The 19,629-nt window shown below is 38.4% G+C and overlaps 1 protein-coding gene across 3 annotated transcripts in view; it reads left to right on the forward strand.

The window, feature by feature from the left end:
- Nucleotides 1–19,629, forward strand: part of IFIH1 (interferon induced with helicase C domain 1) — a 29,283-nt gene continuing 9,654 nt past the window's right edge. For 2 of the 3 annotated variants that reach the window (XR_007509442.1, XM_049827549.1), the window contains exons 1-7: nt 1–626; nt 2,439–2,595; nt 4,859–5,035; nt 10,839–10,919; nt 14,337–14,557; nt 15,419–15,629; nt 18,707–18,924. Coding sequence is in view for 2 of the 3 variants with exons in the window: in XM_049827549.1 (XP_049683506.1) it covers nt 177–626; nt 2,439–2,595; nt 4,859–5,035; nt 10,839–10,919; nt 14,337–14,557; nt 15,419–15,629; nt 18,707–18,924 (1,515 nt within the window). In the remaining variant the exon portion in view is untranslated. The remainder of the gene's footprint in view (nt 627–2,438; nt 2,596–4,858; nt 5,036–10,838; nt 10,920–14,336; nt 14,558–15,418; nt 15,630–18,706; nt 18,925–19,629) is intronic. The other variant, XM_049827637.1, reaches the window with a different exon arrangement.

The raw sequence follows: 19,629 nt of genomic DNA on the forward strand, positions 1-19,629 counted from the left end.
GGCGCCGAGCGGCACGGGGGGACGCGGGCCGCGCTCCTCGCTGACGCCGAGCGGGACCCCCCGCCTGCGGCCGCCCCTGCAGGCGCACAGCCACACCCCAGCCCTCCCCGTGCCCACCGCCGTCCTCCAGCGGGCAGCAGAGGCGTCCCGGGGCGGCGGGCGCCGGCAGCGCGGCCATGGCAGCGGAGTGCCGAGACGAGCGCTTCCTCTACATGATCTCCTGCTTCAGGCCGCGGCTGAAGCAGGTCATCCGCGTGCAGCCGGTGCTGGACCGGCTTCCCTCGCTGAGCGCGGCGGAGAGGGAGAAGGTGCGGGCGGCCGCCCTGCAGCGGGGCGAGGTGGAGGGGGCGGAGGAGCTGCTGCGGGCCGTGGAGCGGGGGCCCCGCGGGTGCGGCTGGTTCCACGAGTTCCTGCAGGCGCTGGAGCACGGCGGTTGCAGCCTGGCCGCCTGCTACGTGAACCCCAGCCTCAGCCAGCTGCCCTCGCCGGCCGAGGAGGCCGACCACGACCTCTGCGTGCACTTGCTGCAGCTGCTCCACAGCACGCTGGTGGATAAAATGCAGACCGTGCAGGTGGCCGAGAAGTGCTTGCAGATGGGCATCTTCCAGGACGAGGACCTGGATCGGGTAAGTGGCCCATCTGCCAGGCCAGGCGCCAGGCAGCGCCACAGACGCTGGCCACCCCCAAGAGCTGTGGGGTACGTGGGAAGCCGCAACTAGAAATGGCCTTGTAAGCGCAAAAAATGAAAGGGGACTTCCCAAGCTTGGGGGAGAAGAGAAATGATCCTCCAAGTAAGCCGACAAAGACTGTTGGCAATGGGCCAGCAGGTGGGATGTCAGCCAAGAACCAGGGAAAGAAAACGGCCATGAACAGAGGTTAGACTAAGCCTGCGTCTAAGTGGAAAGAGTATGGCTGGCTTTACTGTTACTTACCATTTTGCCACAGACCTTAGGCTCAGAAGATCACTAGGTGTCTTCTGGCCCCTGAACCATACCCTGAAGTAGTGATGGCCTGTAAAGTCCTAGAGAATACTTGAGTTAAAATAAAGCAAGACCTTCCCTCCCTTTTTTTTGCCATAGGTTCACTAAGGAGTATCATACTAGACAGTGAAGCTGAGCAGAAATACCAGTTTGACAAGAAAGGGAGAGTGTTAACCTTTGATGAAAACATTTGCCTGTGTTTACTCCATTTGGCTAAGAATGACTTGCCTGGACTAGTGTGCAACGTACTTGGAACCCCCGAAAATGGATACCCTGAAACAGTGTTAGAAGAAATTAAATTAATACTTGCCATAGCAGTAAGGGAAAGACTGACAAACTGAGGGTGGAACTACGTATTTGCACCCTGAGCTTTTCCATCCACTTTCTAGGTAGTTTAATGCTCCATCTCAGTTAAATGACAATCTTATATGTAATTTCGTTTGGTGACTGTCAGGTAGCAGTAAGGGCCAGCTGTACCCTAGTGGATGGGGGAGCTGAGCATGGTTAACACAGCAGGCAGAGGCAGGGGCCTTTTAGGAGGTTATGGCTCCATTTCCTCATAATGGGTTCACACGTTCCCCTGGGTCATCTTTTTGCTGCTGGTATTTCCCTTAAGCCCTTCATTACCCATCACAATCCTGCTAGTTTCAACTCCAACGGCACTTAGGCTCTCTTAATGTGCTTCTGTATTCCTTTTTGTTTGCCTCTTCCTACCCTCACTTCCCATGCACTTCCTTTTAGTGTTCAGTCTCAGTCAGGAGTTCCCGCTGCTATGCCTGGCCATTTTCTTGCGTATCGGGATGGGTGATTGCTGAGCCTCAAGAAAATTGCCCTTGAGGACTGAACACCTGTCTCAGGCTGCTTTGCTTTTGGGATGGTCATCTTGTTCCTCATGTGATCACACGTCAAGTTCTGCTAGTGAAAGCCTTGGGATACTTTTCCATAGCTTCTTTGAAGGCAATAGCCACTTTCCAGAGGCTTAGCTATTGTATGTTGAAGTGGGAATTGAGATGATGAAGCCAGAGTTTAGGAAGGGAAATGTTCCTTGTTACAGATTAAGTCTGAGCTCTGGTAAGCTGTATGACATCACTTCTCCTTAATCAAGGTTGGCTACTCCCTAAACCAGTGTGCACACCAATTATTATTCCACAATAATAATTATAATAATTATTAGATAGTGATTATTATTATAACCATTGTCCAGTACTACCAGTTTCTCCAGTTAAATTTCAGGTCTTCTAAGTTTTATATATCCTTCCTGAAACCATATGGGATAAACATGAGGTTGGGCAAAACCGCAGTGAGTCTCTTCTGATGAGTGGCGGGCCCACTTTATATCTTTAAGTATGTTTTAATGATGACAGGGAAATGCTCTTCTACCTACACTATTCTTACTGACTTCCCTGAACCATTTCCAAAGTCTGTCTCAGGATTGGGTTTGTTTTCTATTTTCACCAGATCCACACTGTTACTGACAATCGTGGGAACAGAGATGGTGCAAGGGAGCTACTGAGCAGAATAGTGCATAAGAAAGATTGGTTCTCTCCTTTTTTGATTGCTCTGCGTGAAACCCAACATGGAGGCCTTGCAGATGATTTAAGCGGAAATACAGGAGGTAATCATCTTATTTCACTAGTACTAATGTGTGGGGTTTTAATATATCTTTTTTTTGTACCATTACTTAAGAAACAGTGCAGAGTTTTCACCGTATTGATTTTGCTGTGACACTGAGACTAATGCTTTCACTTATCTGGGAATTTCAAAATCAAGTTATTTAACAGCTTATTCAGTAGATTCTTAAACACTAACAATCCTTATTAAGCAATATCAGAATTACAGTAATATGTATGTAGCTGTAATTAAACTGAATCCTTACTTTTATAACCCATTGGTTTTCAATGTGATGTTTTTATAATAATTCATAAAAAATATTCTGAAGATTAATTTGAACAAACAAAACAAACATTTCCTGGATTTCTCCTTCAACACAAGGGTTAGTGTTTCCTTTATAGAATGGTTTACAAATATATGTGGCATTTTAAAGTACACTGCAGTTGAGGATAAGACAGTCATAAGTCTCAAGACATTGTATGAAATTTACTATAAGTAGCAGAATAAACTAGTAAAGAGATTATTTACAGAAATGAAACTAAAAGAACTTTAGGTTTTCAGCTACTACTTTTTATTCCTATACAATGATTATGATATTGTAAAATTATCCCAGTGCTCCCCTGGATTCTAAAATATGAAAAAGGAAGCAGCCCCCAAATATTCTATCCCTCATTTTTTACTGGGCTCCACATATGTTTTATAAGATTTTTAAGACTAAATTTTTTTAACAGATTTCCCATTTAGCAGCTTCAGCCTTCTTGCTTCAGGAGCTCACCAGAACTATATTTCTGTACTTTCAGTTGCTGCATATGGGACAATGCATTAAGATTGGGATAAAAGGCGCATGAAGGTGTCTCTTCCAGTTGAGGACAGGAATCAACCTGTCTTCTGCCAGACATGGATAAGCAGCTGCCATATTTGAGTGTGTAGTTCAAAGGTTTTTGAGTGTTCCAGTCTGCAGGATAAGGCCAACCAAGTTAGAGCCTCAGAAGATAGTTCTGAGTGAAGGTCAGATGCTGGGAATAGCCGAGGTCAGCTACTGTGATCCTAATTTTCATTTTGTGTTGCAGCTTTGTCAGGCTTAAATTCTTGTCTTTGTTACTTTACTGTCAGTAAGGTAAACAAAGTAATAAATATTTAGAAAATATGCATATTAATAAATTTTTTTTTGTATTTTTATTTTCAGTTCTTTTCTAACTTCGCATTTCTGAATTTTCAGTATAGTGCAGACCATATAGGGTAAAACTTAAGTTTAATTCAGTTGTTTAATGCAATACTGAATGAATGCATTTATTCCACAGTTTCTCAGTAATCTTGAGCAATGCAGGCCCTAAAAGAAACTGTACGGATTAATATGTAAAGCGTAAATGGTGTTGCTCTTACCAGAGGATAAGAAATTTTCCATGTACCCAGCCCTGTACGTGTGTAGATACGTAAAGTGTATGATTGCTGTAGTATCCACTGATAAAAGGTCATAGACAGGAAACACTAAGAACAGGTTCATTGGGTACCTGGGAAGGAGAAGAGTGGTGCTACATTTTATTACTCCAGGTTGATCCTCAGTGATTAGTTACAGTAAAATACATTGCTATTAGCAGACACCTACACACAGACATTGAGAACTTTATAAAAAATAGATCTTGAAGTAAATTAAATCTATTAATTTCTTTAAATTTAATTTCTAATTGCAGAGTAATTGAGTTCCAAATCTGGAAAACCCTGGAATGTGGTCTTACGCAGTTTTTTGTGAAAAACGTTTATAATTTATTGAACAGCATTTTTTGCCTTTGGAGCATGCCTAGTTCTGCATGAGTCTAATAAAAATAAAAGAACAGAGAATTCAAAGGGAAATTATTTCCTTATTTGAAATAAGACTAAGAAGTGGAAGGAGAGAAAACATTCCCTGAAAGCTCTCTCAGGTTTTCTATTTTATGGGCAAGTTTTCTAGTCCTGCTGTAAGGTACATCCATTTATGAGCTTACAGGACCAATGGAATTGAGAAGGTAGGAAATGTGGTCTAGTCCACAAATTCAATATTCAGATCTTTATAGTGACTGCAAATATTTGAGATTTATGACCAACAACTTTCTTAATAAATATTTATAAAAACATCAAAATTCCAAGCTATAATGTTTAAGTCAAGACCAAGACCATTTGTTATGCCATTATGAGCATGATGAATACAGGTTAGTTCTATGTTTTCTGTGCTCCGCACTAAAAGGAATGAAGTGTTTTATAGTGCCTTGGAATTTCTGTTTATTTTCTAGGAACAGAGAATAGACAAAATGGGATGAAGAACAGTACAAATGAAGAAACAGAAGTTACAAGCCAACCAGGATATGCTGTAGCGGAGGATTTGAAACAGCAAGAAAATGTGAATGAAAGTTTCAGCAGTGAGAACAGTGTATTGGAAGCATGTATTGGAAAGAATTCTGTAGTTTCAGGTATGTCCACTAACTGGTATTTTGTGCTGGTAGCAGTTAACTTTAGTAACTGCAAGTAACTGAGGGAACATTCTTGGTGCATTAGCTCCCATCTTGTCCAGAAATTCAGGAACATATGGTACTGTTGATGTGAAGGGCATGCATGGAAAAAGTAATTCTTCATTTTTTGGAAGCAGTAAATTCTATTTCTTCCTGTGAATTAAGAGCAATAGCAATTTTAAGGGTCAGATCTACAAATTTGTTCAGTTCAAAGAGTTGCTCTAGGACAAGAATATGTCGACATACTTGAACTAATTAATCTGAAAGGTAAGAGCTGGTTCAGAAACCAATTTGCTAGCACAGTGCAGAATGGTTTAGGAGGTAAATGGCCAAAAAACCTGTAGCACACTGGGCCGCCTTCATGTAGACATTTTCTGTATCCTGGGTGTAATGATGGTGCTTTATCTACCATGGGCTGCTTGATTTTCTTATAATTGAGAAACATTAATGATCTTCCTTTCCTCTTAAATAGCACTTTTACAACTTTGTATTATTATTTTTTTAATTTACTGTGTGAAGAAATGAGTAATTTTCAAACATTTAATATTGTTAATTAAAAATACTAATGTTATTAAATGAATACTTTATTTCAGACCTGTTCATGGTAGGTTTATACTATCCAATGAAAACATTAGGTTTACAATTGACAACTCCTCCCAGTGTTGACAAAGGTTAAATCAAGAGGAATGTTTCTGTACCGCTATGACTGCAGCTGTATTAAGTACTTCTTTCTACAAGGCTGGTAATTCTATATTGAAATACATTTTTGGTTTTGGCAAGTCCTTTAGCGATGTCCAACAAGTAAATTTTCTGTTTATTTTAAGAATTTATATTTACAGAGCATCCAACAACCTTTGTCACATCACATGCTCAGAAGTACATTTTTTAGTACAAATTGTTGTGGCCTGTTCATATGGATCCACTTTTAAAAACATGCCTTGGGACCTGATTATGAGCAACAGCAATTACCAGCAACAATTCCCTGACATAGCTGGGAACCAATGATTTAAACATATGCTGTATGATTAAGGAACCATTCATATGTGTTACAAGTTCAGATGGAGCTCAAACAATAGTTATAACTGAGATAAATCATGCCTGAAATTATTTTAGTGGGCTTACTCAGCCAAAGGAGTAAGACAACTAAGGCTGCTCTTTTTTTATCAAACATGAATAAATTTAAAAAAAAAATTTGGCTCTGAAAACTGCAGCCTTTCAGTGTGCAACAGTAGTAGCCTATTTCTCATTTAGCATGATATTAACAGCATATCACAATGTTTTGTAGCAAGTAGTGAATTATTAACTACAGCAAACATATCAACTTGGTTTTCCTGGATTGGAACGTAATTTGGCAGTAAAGAAGAGGTGCCAGATATTTAATGATGATTCAGAATGGATCAGACTGACTTATCCTCACTCTTAGGGTCCTTTCAAGGCAAGGCTGAGGCTCTCAATTGTAGCCTTGAAGGTACAACCGAGGGTGGGTTTTCACTGCTGTTAGCCTGATCTTCGACCTGACTCTTGTCAGGTTGAGGGTTACAGGTAACTAGATCTATTTGCTATTAACTGGCCTGCCATAAGCTAATTCTGGCCTGAAAACTGTGGTCTTCTCAGCACTGAACAGTACTGAAATTAATAGACAGGGGGTATTAACAGTTTGTGCAGTTGAGTGGATCTATTCAGTGAAATGGTGCTAAGGGTGTACCTACTACATGAATTCTGGCAGTTTGGTTCAGATCGACTTCAGTCTGGTGTGAACTTTGTGCCTGCAAGTTGCCGGAACACATCTCATTTGGTTTCAGCTGACAGGAGTTCTGATCCAAACCAGCTCTTTGATATGAACCAAAGTATTATAAGTGGGGACAATTCACTGTAAACATGCACTTCTGAGTAGAGCTAAACCAGCAGTGTAGATGCAACATAGCAAGGGCTGCCAGCAGACAGTGCTGCATGAAGATGGCTGTAGAAGAACTGACTCACATTCAGCCATCTTGAAGTGCAGTAAGCTTTGATCTCTATGCACTTGTACACACAGACTTAACCGAACTCAAGTCTTTTTCCATTTCCATCCTTTCTCATGATCTCATAAGACTGTTATTTCTAGACGAGGCAGCTGAAAATACAACTGGAGCCCAGACTCTACTTCCAAGTAGGCTGGGAACTCACTTAATTTGCAATTTGATGCTGTCAAGTATTGTCAGTTTTGCAGTACACTCCCACCATTCCTTCATGTATTGAGGACAAATTTCAAGGAGAAAGAAGCTTTTTCAAGTCACCTGAAATTACTGCAATTTGCATTGTATCTAAAGCCTCCCTCCTTTGACCCTTTTATTGGAGTAGCTGAAACAGAGGGAGTCAGAAGGTATGAGGGCAGTAGGGTCATAAAGACAAAGTAGAAATAGATCATTTAGCCTAAGAGAAAACAGAAGAGAAATTGTGCATGCAAAAACACAGATGAGAAACTGCACACACAAAAAACAACACAAAAGCCGTAAGTTTGCAAGGTCAGAAGTGAAACACTTGGATTAAGGCTACAGTTACCTGTATAAACAACAATTTAAATAAATAACAGCTCTGTTTTTCAAGGCCAATTTCATAAAAAAAAAAACAAAAAAACAAAACTTGACTGGAACAAATAATTACACTGTAATTAACTGGAGATTTCAATAATATCTCGCAAAATGTCCCTTACTGCTTTAGGTTAGAAAAACTGCCCATTAATTTGAAAGTAGGACCAATTTTAATAGCCTGTTTATATTTTGGTCTTTCATATATATTTTCCGATGCTTGAAACTTACTCTATGACATAATGTAGCACAGGACAGGAAAGAAAGACTTTTTAAACTAATGTTGCATAGATCCATTTTTTTTTTAATTGCATTCCTTTGTCTTTATACTTACTAGTCAGTGCAAAGTGACTGAAAATCTTTCTGTGGAATATGCTGCATTACAATGTGCAAGTAGCACTGTAAGGAAAGACTAGTGAAAGTGGTGAAAACAGCTATTAGAATATCAACTCTTTTATCTTCATTGTTTTGGAAAGGCTTACTGTTTTTATTTTTAAATAATTCAAGAAAGTTGCCACGGTTGAAAAAGGAGAACATTATTCACCTTTATCATGGTTTAATCCTTACCAGCAACTAAGCACCATGCAGCCACTCACTCACTTCCCCCCTACCCAGTGGGATGGGAGAGAGAATTGGGGGGAAAAAAAGAAAGGTAAAAGTCATGGGTTGAGATAAGAACAGTTTAATAGAACAGAAAGAAAGAAACTAATAATGGTAATAGTAGCAATAATAACATAACAATAACAAAAGGATTGGAATATACAGAACAGGTGATGCACAATGTGATTGCCAGTGATGCCCTGACCAATGCCCAGTTAGTTCCCGAGCAGCAGTATCCCACCAGCCCCACTCCTCCCCGTTTATATACTAGGCATGACATCACATGGTATGGAATATCCCGTTGGCCAGTTTGGGTCAGCTGCCCTGGCTGTGTCCCCTCCCAACTTCTTGTGCCCCTCCAACCTTCTTGCTGGCTGGGCATGAGAAGCTGAAAAATCCTTGACTTTAGACTAAACACTACTTAGCAACAACTGAAAACATCAGTGTGTTATCAACATTCTTCTCATACTAAATCCAAAACATAACACTATATCAGCTACTAGAAGGAAAATTAACTCTGTCCCAGCTAAAACCAGGACAACCTTTCGTTTGGAAGACATTTTGCATTTCACTTCACCACTGACGTTTTCTATTGAGAGATTAATTTGTAATACATACTGCACATTGTAATTCAGATAGTTATGTACAGAACTTCTCTGCTGCATATACATCTTTCAGTAGGCCATTTTAGATGGGAGACCACATGGAATAGATACATAGAATTTTAATTTTGTTCTCTCTTTCCTATCAGCATGGATTCCTAGAAAGTGAAAACGAGAGATAGCAGTGTCATCTTCATAGCTGGAATTTCCACTAATGCTACTTAAGTTTGTCACAGGTCTTTGAACACAGATTATAACTGGTGAGGTTTTCTTCTTTTTTCACGGCAGTGTTGTCTTTTAATATGGTATTAAATGCATGCTATTATATAATGATAGGGAAATTTTATATAAATTAGGTTTCTGCTGTGAATATATTTAAGTAAGTGCCCTTCTGTTGATGGCATTGATTTCTAGGAGACTAGACTTTTAATTTAGGCACTTAAAGTCTTTAGTGCCCTTGCCCATCTTAACACTTCCTACAGATGGTGTTGATTCATAGCTGGATCAGAGTTTGAGGTCTGCATGGTAGAAATTATGAAGACTGTAGGACAGCAAGACAGATGTTTGCATCACTTTCCATGGTTATGTTAGAAAAACTAAAAGTAAAGACTTAAACAAATATCTGACTCCTAGTGGTAGCTAAAGTAGCTTCATTTCAATTGTCTGTATTATACTCGTTCTGTGAAATAGCAGAATAGTTCTGTCATTCATTCATGTTTCAAGGAGAGCAAAACTTGCATAAAGGGAAGTCAAAGCTTCATATTTTTACTGAATGCAGAGTGGATTTAATTTCCACCCCACTTACCAAGATTTTGTAGTGTATATTTCAGGAATACCATTGTAAGACACTGTAACTTCCATTCAGTTCTAAACTCTCATTCACAGCATCTATTTTGCTTCATGAATTATTTGTTGGGGACAATATGGATATGGACCATAATGGGATATTCACTGGAAAAACTATGAAAAACTTGATAGGACAAGTTCAGTAGCTAATTAAGCAAAACTTAGGTCAACACTATTATTCTGACTGATTTCTTATGCACACCATGAGCTTAGTTGCAGAGTGCCGCAGGTAAGCTGACAGTGCAGGGTGAGGCTGTGTGCAGCAGATTTTTCCAGAAAAACTGTGTATCTGTTTAGATATTAAAAGGACTGAGTTTTGCAAAATCTAGCTATACAAATTATACTTGTGACTGTAAAAACAGTCACTGTGTAATACATTGATTGCCCAGCAGAGGGAGAGCTTAACATGAGAATATGTACAGTAAACTTGCCAGATCTCTGTGGCAGGGTCAAAGTCTTCTATTGGGTGTAACAGGATTGTCGGTCTCTGCTTTTACTTGCAAACAGTTTGGAAGATTTAATAATTCCTCTCTGCTTTTACTTACCTGGGAACTATGGTTTACTCTTTTCGTGTTACATGAAGAAGCCCTTTTAAAAAAAAAAAAAAAATCACAGTTCTGGTTTTGATTTTCTTCTACTACAGATATAACTCACATGGCTTACAGGGAGTAAAAGAGAATGTCTTCAGTTTGCCAACAGCGCTGTGTATCCAGTAGACCAATGTGTTTTTCTTTCTTTTTTTTTGGCTCTTCACCCCTTTGAAAAGATACAGTAAAATAGGACTAGAGGAGATCATGCAGGCAGTCATGTCTGGACCCTTGCTTTCAAGCAAACAGAGCATACATGCCTGACAACAATAAATCATGACCCACATTGCTTATGTCTGCTATGTTTTGGACTTTCATCTTCCACTCCATATTTTCTCCCTTAAGAAAATGAATTATATTGCTCACAGTTTTTTCTTTACCTAAGAAGTTTAATAAAGGAGATTGTATTCCTTTAATAAAGGAAACTGTACCTCAGCCATCCCTGACAGACATTTGTCTAGCCTATTTTAACAACTTAGGGAGAGAGAAGACAATATGCTTTTGCTATTTATATTCGTATAGCAAATATACTATTCTACATTTGTTTATGTTTTTCATTTAGAGTCAGATGTCTCCATAGGAGATAGAAGTCTCAGTAACATGAATGAAAACCTAGGACAGAGCTGCACAACCAGTGATTCAGGTGTGTTTCCCTTCTGTTATTTAGTAATTGCAAAATAAGCTCTGGAGGGTAAGCACTCTATGAACGGTCTAGAACAAAAATCAATGGAAGGGTTTCAGTGTGAACTCTAGTTCATATCCTCTTACTTTGTTGGAAAACAGATGCCTTATTTATGGGTCTGTACTTAAGTCCCTGCCCCAAAAGAGTTGATTTATTGAGATCGTCTGAATAGGGCTCTAGACATCATCATCATACAAAATGGTCCGTGATGTGCGATACAGAATGATAGAATCACATAGGCTGGAAGGGACTTCCCGAAGTCATCCAGTGCAGTCACCTGTACAGATATTTATAATGCTGCCACATATATGTCCTTCTTTTGCTCCCAAAGAGGAGCTAGATTGTGTCTGGCCCAGGCATAGGGCAAGAGGGAATAGGACATGCTTTAGAGGAATCTAAGGGTGAGGAGAAGCATTTCCAGGGTACCTGCAGAACAGTAATGAAGATCCACTTTGGACTGAAGTAATTTAGTAGCCCTATTTGTAAAAGCAACATAATCAGTGGAGGTTACTATCTGAAGACCTTTGCAAATCTCACATTTAAACATATGTGCAAGTTCAAAATATGGTTTTAAACTAAATATTGGACTGTGTTTACATAATACTTTGCCGACAGATAAGAACTTTCTATCTATATACTCTGAGCCCAATTAAACACTGCTGTTGTAAAAGACATCCCATTTTTTTCCTTCTTTTTTTTAATCTTAGACCTCAGGCAGAATGAATTTCCAGCTGTCCACCATGATGAACAGCCTGTGTTTACCTACACAGAATTTAAGAAGAACCAGTTACATTTTGGAATCTAGCCTTTATAAAGTTTGTGCTGGGACTGTGTCTTGTACAAGGGCTAGAAACAATCTGGGTACCTTTCAGGCCAGCTCTGCCTAATAAAGCTAGTATTAGATCAGTAAAGTCAATGTAAATGTTATATGTCATATGCCTGCAAAGTGTTTACTATAAACACTTTAAAATAGTTTCAAGCTTTTAAAATATTAAAATCCATGTATTTTGTAAGTACACAAAAAATTCAGGATAGCTCAGGGCTAAATTGCTGCCCTATAGCTAGGATTTTAGTCTATGTATTGCTGACTCTGAAGAATATACTTTGCACTTCTGCATCAACTGAGGTGACTCATCAGTCACATTGTATGTTTTTTCCTCAGTGTGTCACGTGAAATGTCTGGGCACAGAAACTTCTCTGCTGTGTGGACAGTCACGTTATATCAGTTGGTGAGGCTGATACAGGCTGCTGGTATGTGGCAGCACATATAAATATATAGCCTGATCCTTTAAAATTCCTAAAAAATCTCCCATTAAGTAAATTGGGCATTAGCTATGTCCGGTAGTCCAGCAGAAAAAAATAAATCACTACAGTTATGTGAAGAATGCAGAATAGGTGTTTTTTCCCAATGTTTACTTGTCATATGTTCTGTTTTCATGTGGGCTTTAAAAACAACTAGTTACAATGTTTTAAAAAACATTCCTGCTTTTTAATCATGCCTAGTAAACTCAGTGAGAGCAACTATGAGGAAAAAAGCTAAGGAGATACAGATGGACTTTGTGATCTTTTTGGATTTTATAATTTGAAATTTTGCAGTAAGGCTGTTGTATTAACAGAGATGTTTGGGTAGTGTCTTAATGCACTGACGTGACTTGGATTTTAATGCAAAGAATCATGTGGATTTAGTTCCAGTTTTCTGTGCAAGGATTATTTTACATTTAAGAAAAATGGTGGAATTAGGACAATAGAAGAATAATTATCATGTTTCAGCCCAGAGCAACGATTCATATGAGCCTTGCATGAAGGCAGACAACTTCCCTAAAGTTATACTGTGCATGATGCCAATTCTTTAATGGAATCATATCCTGTGAAAAGATTCCTGTATTAGGTTTTATCTAAACAGGGGCTGAGGAAGGTATGAGAGAGCCAAGTTAAATATTTTTTAGGCCTGGACAGCTAATTGAGGATGTTAAGGAACTGAAATTTAACCAAACAGATGGGTGATAAAGTGCTAGTTTCAATATGATTGAACTATTGAATTTAGCCAACCAGAAAGCAAACAACGTTCTTCCTCAAAAGAGAGTAGTAGAAGTCAGATAAGTAACAGCAAGTACTCTCTGGTGTGAATTTCCCTGTGTTCCAGGTAGTACTGCACTCACACTAAAAGGCAAAACAAGCAAAAAACACTTAAGAATGGCATTTGGATGTTTCCATCAGCAGTATTTTATCAAGCTTCATTACTTTTTGTTAGTTTAATTTTATTTAATGGAATCAGGGATACTAGAAAAATACACTTATTTTGTGTGTAATGTGTCAGTGATAATAAAATCCTCATGATTCTTCACTTAATGATATCATCAGGAAGTAAAACTACAGGGTTTTTTTCCTCATTTTTAGTCTAGTAGAATGAGTTTGTGCCTTTTCTTCACTGAGAACAGTTAATACTTGAAGGGTGATTTAAACATACCTGTAGGAAAAAAAAAAAAAGCCCAAAATTCCACTGAAATAAATCCTTCTGATATTAATATATATAATTTCTGACTTCCTAAATATATGTAAACTCAAGAGACTTGATTTGTTTTCTTACTGCCTGAAATAATGCAACAGCATTTTTCCACTTTTAACTTTTGAATGTTGTTTGTTTCACCTGTGAGCCATAGATCTGAACTCTCTGCCATTGCATTTTATATGATAGATGGAAGGTTTTGGCCTTCAGGTGGCAAATGTGTATGGCTTTTTAGTGAATAGCTCAATTGCATTATGTATGAGTCAGTCTGGAAGCAGCGCAATCTACCATGAATAGGTGTGATACATTCTGCAGTTAGCTCTATCTTGTATGGGCAATTGCATTTTCTTATCTATTTGATCTATATACTTTATAGCCCCCTTCATCATTTTTTAAGTGTTCCCTATCTCTTTTTCTTTCTATGGCTCCATCCTTTTTTTCATCCTTTGGGAAGTATTTAAAATGGTAGCTCACTTGCAACCAAATAAATTTGAGTACTGATGAAAGAGAACGTCACATAAGATTGGCTAGATTATAAATACTGCAGCTCTGAACACAACCTTTGCTGGTCCCAGTGCTACTGAACTGTATCATTTGAATTCATACATAGTAATAGTCATGTCAACATAGATGGGTGAAGACATACAGTGGCTTATTCCACCTACCCTGGTTGGTGACTGGATGTAAGCAGTTGTGATCCGGAGTTGGACAGATCCACAGAGCAGCATTACCTGTGCTAATATGCCCTGTTTCTATTTATTCAGAAGATGCTTCTGATAGTAAATTAATATTTTTCCCTTTGACATTTGTTCAATATTCTGATAAATATTCTGTGCCTCCTGTTTGATACTTACATTTCTTTGTACCCTTAGATGAAGATGAAATGGAGAGCAGAGCTTCACCTGAGCCAGATCTGATCCTGAGAGATTACCAGATGGAAGTTGCAAAGCCAGCACTGAATGGGGAGAATATTATAATATGTCTCCCTACAGGCAGTGGTAAAACAAGAGTGGCTGTTTACATTACCAAAGATCATTTGGATAAGAAGAAAAGAGCATCAGAGCCCGGAAAAGTTATAGTACTTGTTAATAAGGTATGTTGGTCCATTTTTTAAAAAACAGTATTTTTCAAACCTCATGCACTGTTGATACAGAACTTGTAAAATGAATATAAACACATTTCTCAGCTTCTCCAGATGTAGCTATGTTTAAAGGCATACAGCTCTAGACTGTCATCTCCATTGCACCATCGTCATGGTGCAAGCATGAATGATTTTAGTTTACCCCAGTGCAAGTGCAAATTTAGATGTCCCCTAATAACCACATTATTGGAAAAAATTAATTTCATGTTAAATAGAACTAAAATCATATTTTAAAAAACAAAAATATTTTTCACATTCTGTGTTTGGATTTGGTAATGAAGGCCACCAAATGGGTCTCACAGTAGTTAGGGAATATTCTGTCAGATTTTCTGATAATTGCTGTAATATTTACAGTTAATTTTAGCACATATAATATAAAGTAATCTTGTATTGTAATATTAAAATATAGAAATACATTTAAGAATTTTGTTAAAATAATAACAGATATCCATATGCTCCTATAAGAATAAAATTGACACCATGTTTTAAGCTCAGTTAAAGAGCCAGAGCATGCATGGTTTATTCATTCTTTCTAAGGCACAGTTAAGCCAAAGTTCTTGGGACAAAAAGGTTTCATAGGAGCTGCTGGAGGGGAGGGGTTGGTTTGGAAATTTTTAATGCTTGGTTTTGGTTTTTTGCATTTGGTGGGTTTTTTTTAATCCTACCCTGAAGTGAATAAGGGGATGTTTGCTTTTTTAAAGGATTATATTTTGCGCAAAGTGTGTGTTCACCTGACAACATTCCTGGCAAACAGGCATGCATTCTTAATTCTACGTATGCTCTTGTTTAAATTCTTTGGAAACTTTTATTCAGGTACCATTGGTAGAGCAGCATTTACGAAAGGAGTTTAATCCATTCCTGAAGCGTTGGTATCAGGTTATTGGTTTAAGTGGCGATTCTCAGCTAAAAATCTCATTTCCTGAAGTTGTCAGAAGAAATGATGTTATCATCAGTACAGCGCAGATCCTTGAGAATTCATTGTTAAATGCAGCCAAAGAAGATGAAGAAGGTGTCCAGTTATCAGGCAAGTTTTTAATTCTGAAATTTTTAGAGAAGGGCTAAAAGTATGTCTCTATTCTGGAAAACTGCAGGATAAAAATGTGCCACATTAACAGTAGTTAATGTTTTTTCGGTTGGCTGGTTTTATAAATGCAAGCTGAGAGTTAGTTAGAGATCTTAGTTAATGAGCATCAGGTTTTTTTCAAGCCAAATTAGACTCTTACAGTCCATTTGTATTAAATATTTGTTGTGCTTGCTATTTTATCTAGCTCAAGCACAACTTTGTGCAAATACAGCTGTATCAGTTCCATTTTCCAAGCTTGGTAGAGCATTGAGTTATATCACATAGAAGCCATAAACAGGGTGAGAAAAAAATTATAACTCAGATGTAGTTGGTAGTCTGAGAAATACAATGGAACACAAGATAAAAGCCAATCTGTTATAAAAGTTTTATTCTTTAAACTCTTACAGTTTTGCTAATGTACAGAGATACGGTTACTTATAACTATCTCTCTGGGCTTGGCAGATATAATGGTCTCGTACAACAGATGAAGGAAGTTGAAGAAAACAAAAGATACAAGATGAGATGAGGTATAATTGTTTGCCCAGAATACTAAAGTGGCAGATATCTATGGGAGATCAGACAGGAAATGGAATTATCTGCCAGTGACGTACAAATAATGGAACAGCCCATGACATCAGCTCCAGGATTTGTGCTACAGTGACCCTCTTCAGTGAGATGTTGACTTCTCCCTCTATCTGCATGCAGTCAACTCTTGTTTAGATGGGGGAGGATGTAGCTGAGGGGAGAGCTACGATATTCAAAATAATGGATCTGAGATAAAAGAAGGACTTATCTGGGTGTTACAAAGACAGCAGAGAAACCTGAGGGGTCAGTCTGTGTCTATCAGTGCCTAGTGCTGACTGGAGTACTGCTTGATCCAAACTAACTCCTGCAGAGCCACTTGGGTACTTTAAGAATTGCTTCCCCTCCTTCAGAATGCCTTTTTATTAACCTAGGCAGAGAACCAGAGATTTCCTGATACTCATTTCCTTTCTACTGCACCTAAGTTAATAAACCTTCCCAAACCTGAATCATTTGGGAATGCCATATAGAAGCACCTGAACATTTCTACTGGAACTGCTGACCTCATTAGAACTGGACTGAGTCCCAACCAGCTTGTGTAATGTGTTTTGTTGAATGGGTTTCACACCTTGCAAAGTTTCCTTCATAAGGAGCTGTATTTTTTTCCAGAACGGTGGTGGCCCTGCAAACAGGGACGTGTTTCCTTGCTATTACACCTGTGCTAGTAAGTTCAGCAGGACCAAAGCCAAACAAGCCTGAACAGAGCCAGCTCCATTTTTACAGCTATGCCTTGGTTAACTCACAGCCTATATGAACCATCCTAATTAGTTATAAGTTTTTTTATTCCTAATTTCTGTTCATATATTTTTCATCTGTTTCCACGGGGGTCTGCCTACATGTAACATGGAATTCCAGCCTCGGTGAAATGGAAGGGAGTCTCTTAATTGTGTTTTACCCAATGTTGACCTTCTTTACAAAGGGCTGAAGTCACTGTGTGGACTTTCTAAAAGCTGTGTATCGCTTCCTTAGTAGAAGCATATCTCTTCTGGTGGGTTAGGTTCTTCCTGAGTAATGACAGAAATATGCATTACAGAGATGATGTTCAAAATCAAAGGGAGTAATTTCATGTTGGCAAAATAACTGAGAAACTGCCAGCACTGCTTCTGAAGCTTTGCAGTGCGTAGAAGTCTTAGAAATAAAGAGAAATTTAGGTTCGAAACCATATCAGTCCAAACTGGCTTCCTGAACCACCTGTGTGAAGGCAATCAGATTTCCCCAGTGACGTGGAGCACTGGTTTGCTTTCCTAGTGGTAGGCTTTGGTTTAGCCTTTCAATAAAATTTCCCTTGTTCAGTCTTCACCTTTCTTTAGGTTCTTCAAAGACGAAGTTACGTGATACATTCTCTGGCAGAAAGGCCAGCTGAGAATGTTCTAGCTCTGTGTTAGTTTCCAGCTTCTGCTGTCAGTTCTTGCAAACTCATTTGTAGTGATGCAAAAATTTGAGCATGCTAATGTGTAAACAAGACCATGGAAATTGTCCAGGTTAAAAAAAAAAGGAAAAAAAGAAGTTTCACCCTGATCATTTCAGTAATCTGCTTTACAGTCATTTCCACAAACATTTGTCCAATTGTAGGAAACAATGTCGAATTAGAGAGTTATTGGCCAGCTCCAGGAAGAGCTGGAGCTCCGTAAACCAGTTTTGCTGTTAAAGAAACAGAGAAATGTTCATAAGTCTTTCAAATCACAACCTTGAATTATATGTCACTGGCTGCATATGCCAATAGATGTTTTCTATGTTTATGAGAAATTTAGAACAAAAAATAATCTTAATTTTTCCTTATTGTATAGTACTTTACTTGTTGCATGTAAATATGATCTGACTAAAAAGCACATAATACCTGTCTGAATCTTCATCACTTTCCTCCGCTACAAAAGAGAGATGATTGGTATTGCTCCCACCATCTGTTTGTTCTTTCCAATGACACATCCATAAAGTAATACAAATCTTTTAATTGGACAGGAATAGGGAGGAAATCTCTGCATTGCTATAAAATGGAAGTATATTTTGATCAGGACAGGCCTTTCTAGAATGTCTGAAAGGCTTCTAACATTTTCTGTATCTTCTCAGAAACAAACAATAGTTTGTCAGATAGTTATGGATATAAAAGATAGGATTGAGTTAAACTATGATATGTTCTTACCACTGCTTATTAAAAATACCTCTCTGAAATTCTTTATACCATCAGATTGGTTTTGCAAAAATAGAAAAGCTTTTTACGTTACGTGAAATGTAAAACTACTTGACACATCAGACTGCAGCAAAGATTGCAAAGTCCATTAAATATATACAGCTTTCATCCATGCCTTCCTCCTGCACTACGAATTTCCTAATATGTTAGGACTCAGACAAACTGATGGGTTCTCTTCAACAGTGTCCTTACCTGCAAGAAGATTTAGTCACATAAATTCTACAGTTGAAAGAAAATTAATAATTTTAGGGGTCCTTTTTTTCCCCAGATTTTTCACTCATCATTATCGATGAGTGTCATCACACTCAAAAGGAAGGTGTCTACAACAATATAATGCGACGTTACTTAAAAGAAAAGATGAAGAACAGAAAGCTGGCAAAAGAAAACAAACCACTGATCCCACAGCCTCAGATTCTGGGACTTACAGCCTCACCTGGTGTAGGAGGTGCAACATCCTACTCAAAAGCTGAAGAACATATTCTGAAAGTAAGTAGCCCTCACACTTGCAAACCATCAAAGGTATATTATCTTGTTAAGTAAAACTTTTAAAGTCAGTGTTAGGCTCCAAATATATAACCTGGTGGGGTTTTTTTCATGTGTACATGGGAGTTCAGCTCACAGCCCTTCAGCAAATTGACCCACTACAAATCAATGGAAATCCATGTACAAATAAAGGTTACTTTACAGGGAAGTAGGATTACTGAAAAGGGAATTTAAAAGATTGCCTCACTTGAAAAAAATTCTTAAGATCAGAGGCAAGAAATCCATAAATAGTGAGGTTTTATAGTTAATAAAAGTCTTATTTTTCCACTGATGGATTAGAGTTCACTGTGTATTCCTAAATCCTAGACAGATCACAGTATTTTAGATCTGTATTTCTAGAGCGACTAAGCTGGGCTTTTGTGTGGATCCAAGAAAGTGAAAAACAAAGTGCAATACTTCAAACCAGCAGAAACCACTTGTGAGGTACAACAGGTAGCTTACAAATGTAGCTGTTAGACTTACTCATTGAGACGGGAGTGTTGCATAGTTGCATAAACACCTGACTGGAGATAATTGGTTAAATTCTATATTTAAAACCCCTCTGTTTTACTTGAAATTCCATAGATTTACATTAGTAATACAAAAGTAGAATTTAGCCCCGTACTCGAGTGAAAACTCCTGACTAGCAAATTGCACAAGAACAGACTG

This window comes from Accipiter gentilis, chromosome 1 (assembly GCF_929443795.1).
Source record: "Accipiter gentilis chromosome 1, bAccGen1.1, whole genome shotgun sequence".
NCBI lineage: Eukaryota > Metazoa > Chordata > Aves > Accipitriformes > Accipitridae > Astur > Astur gentilis.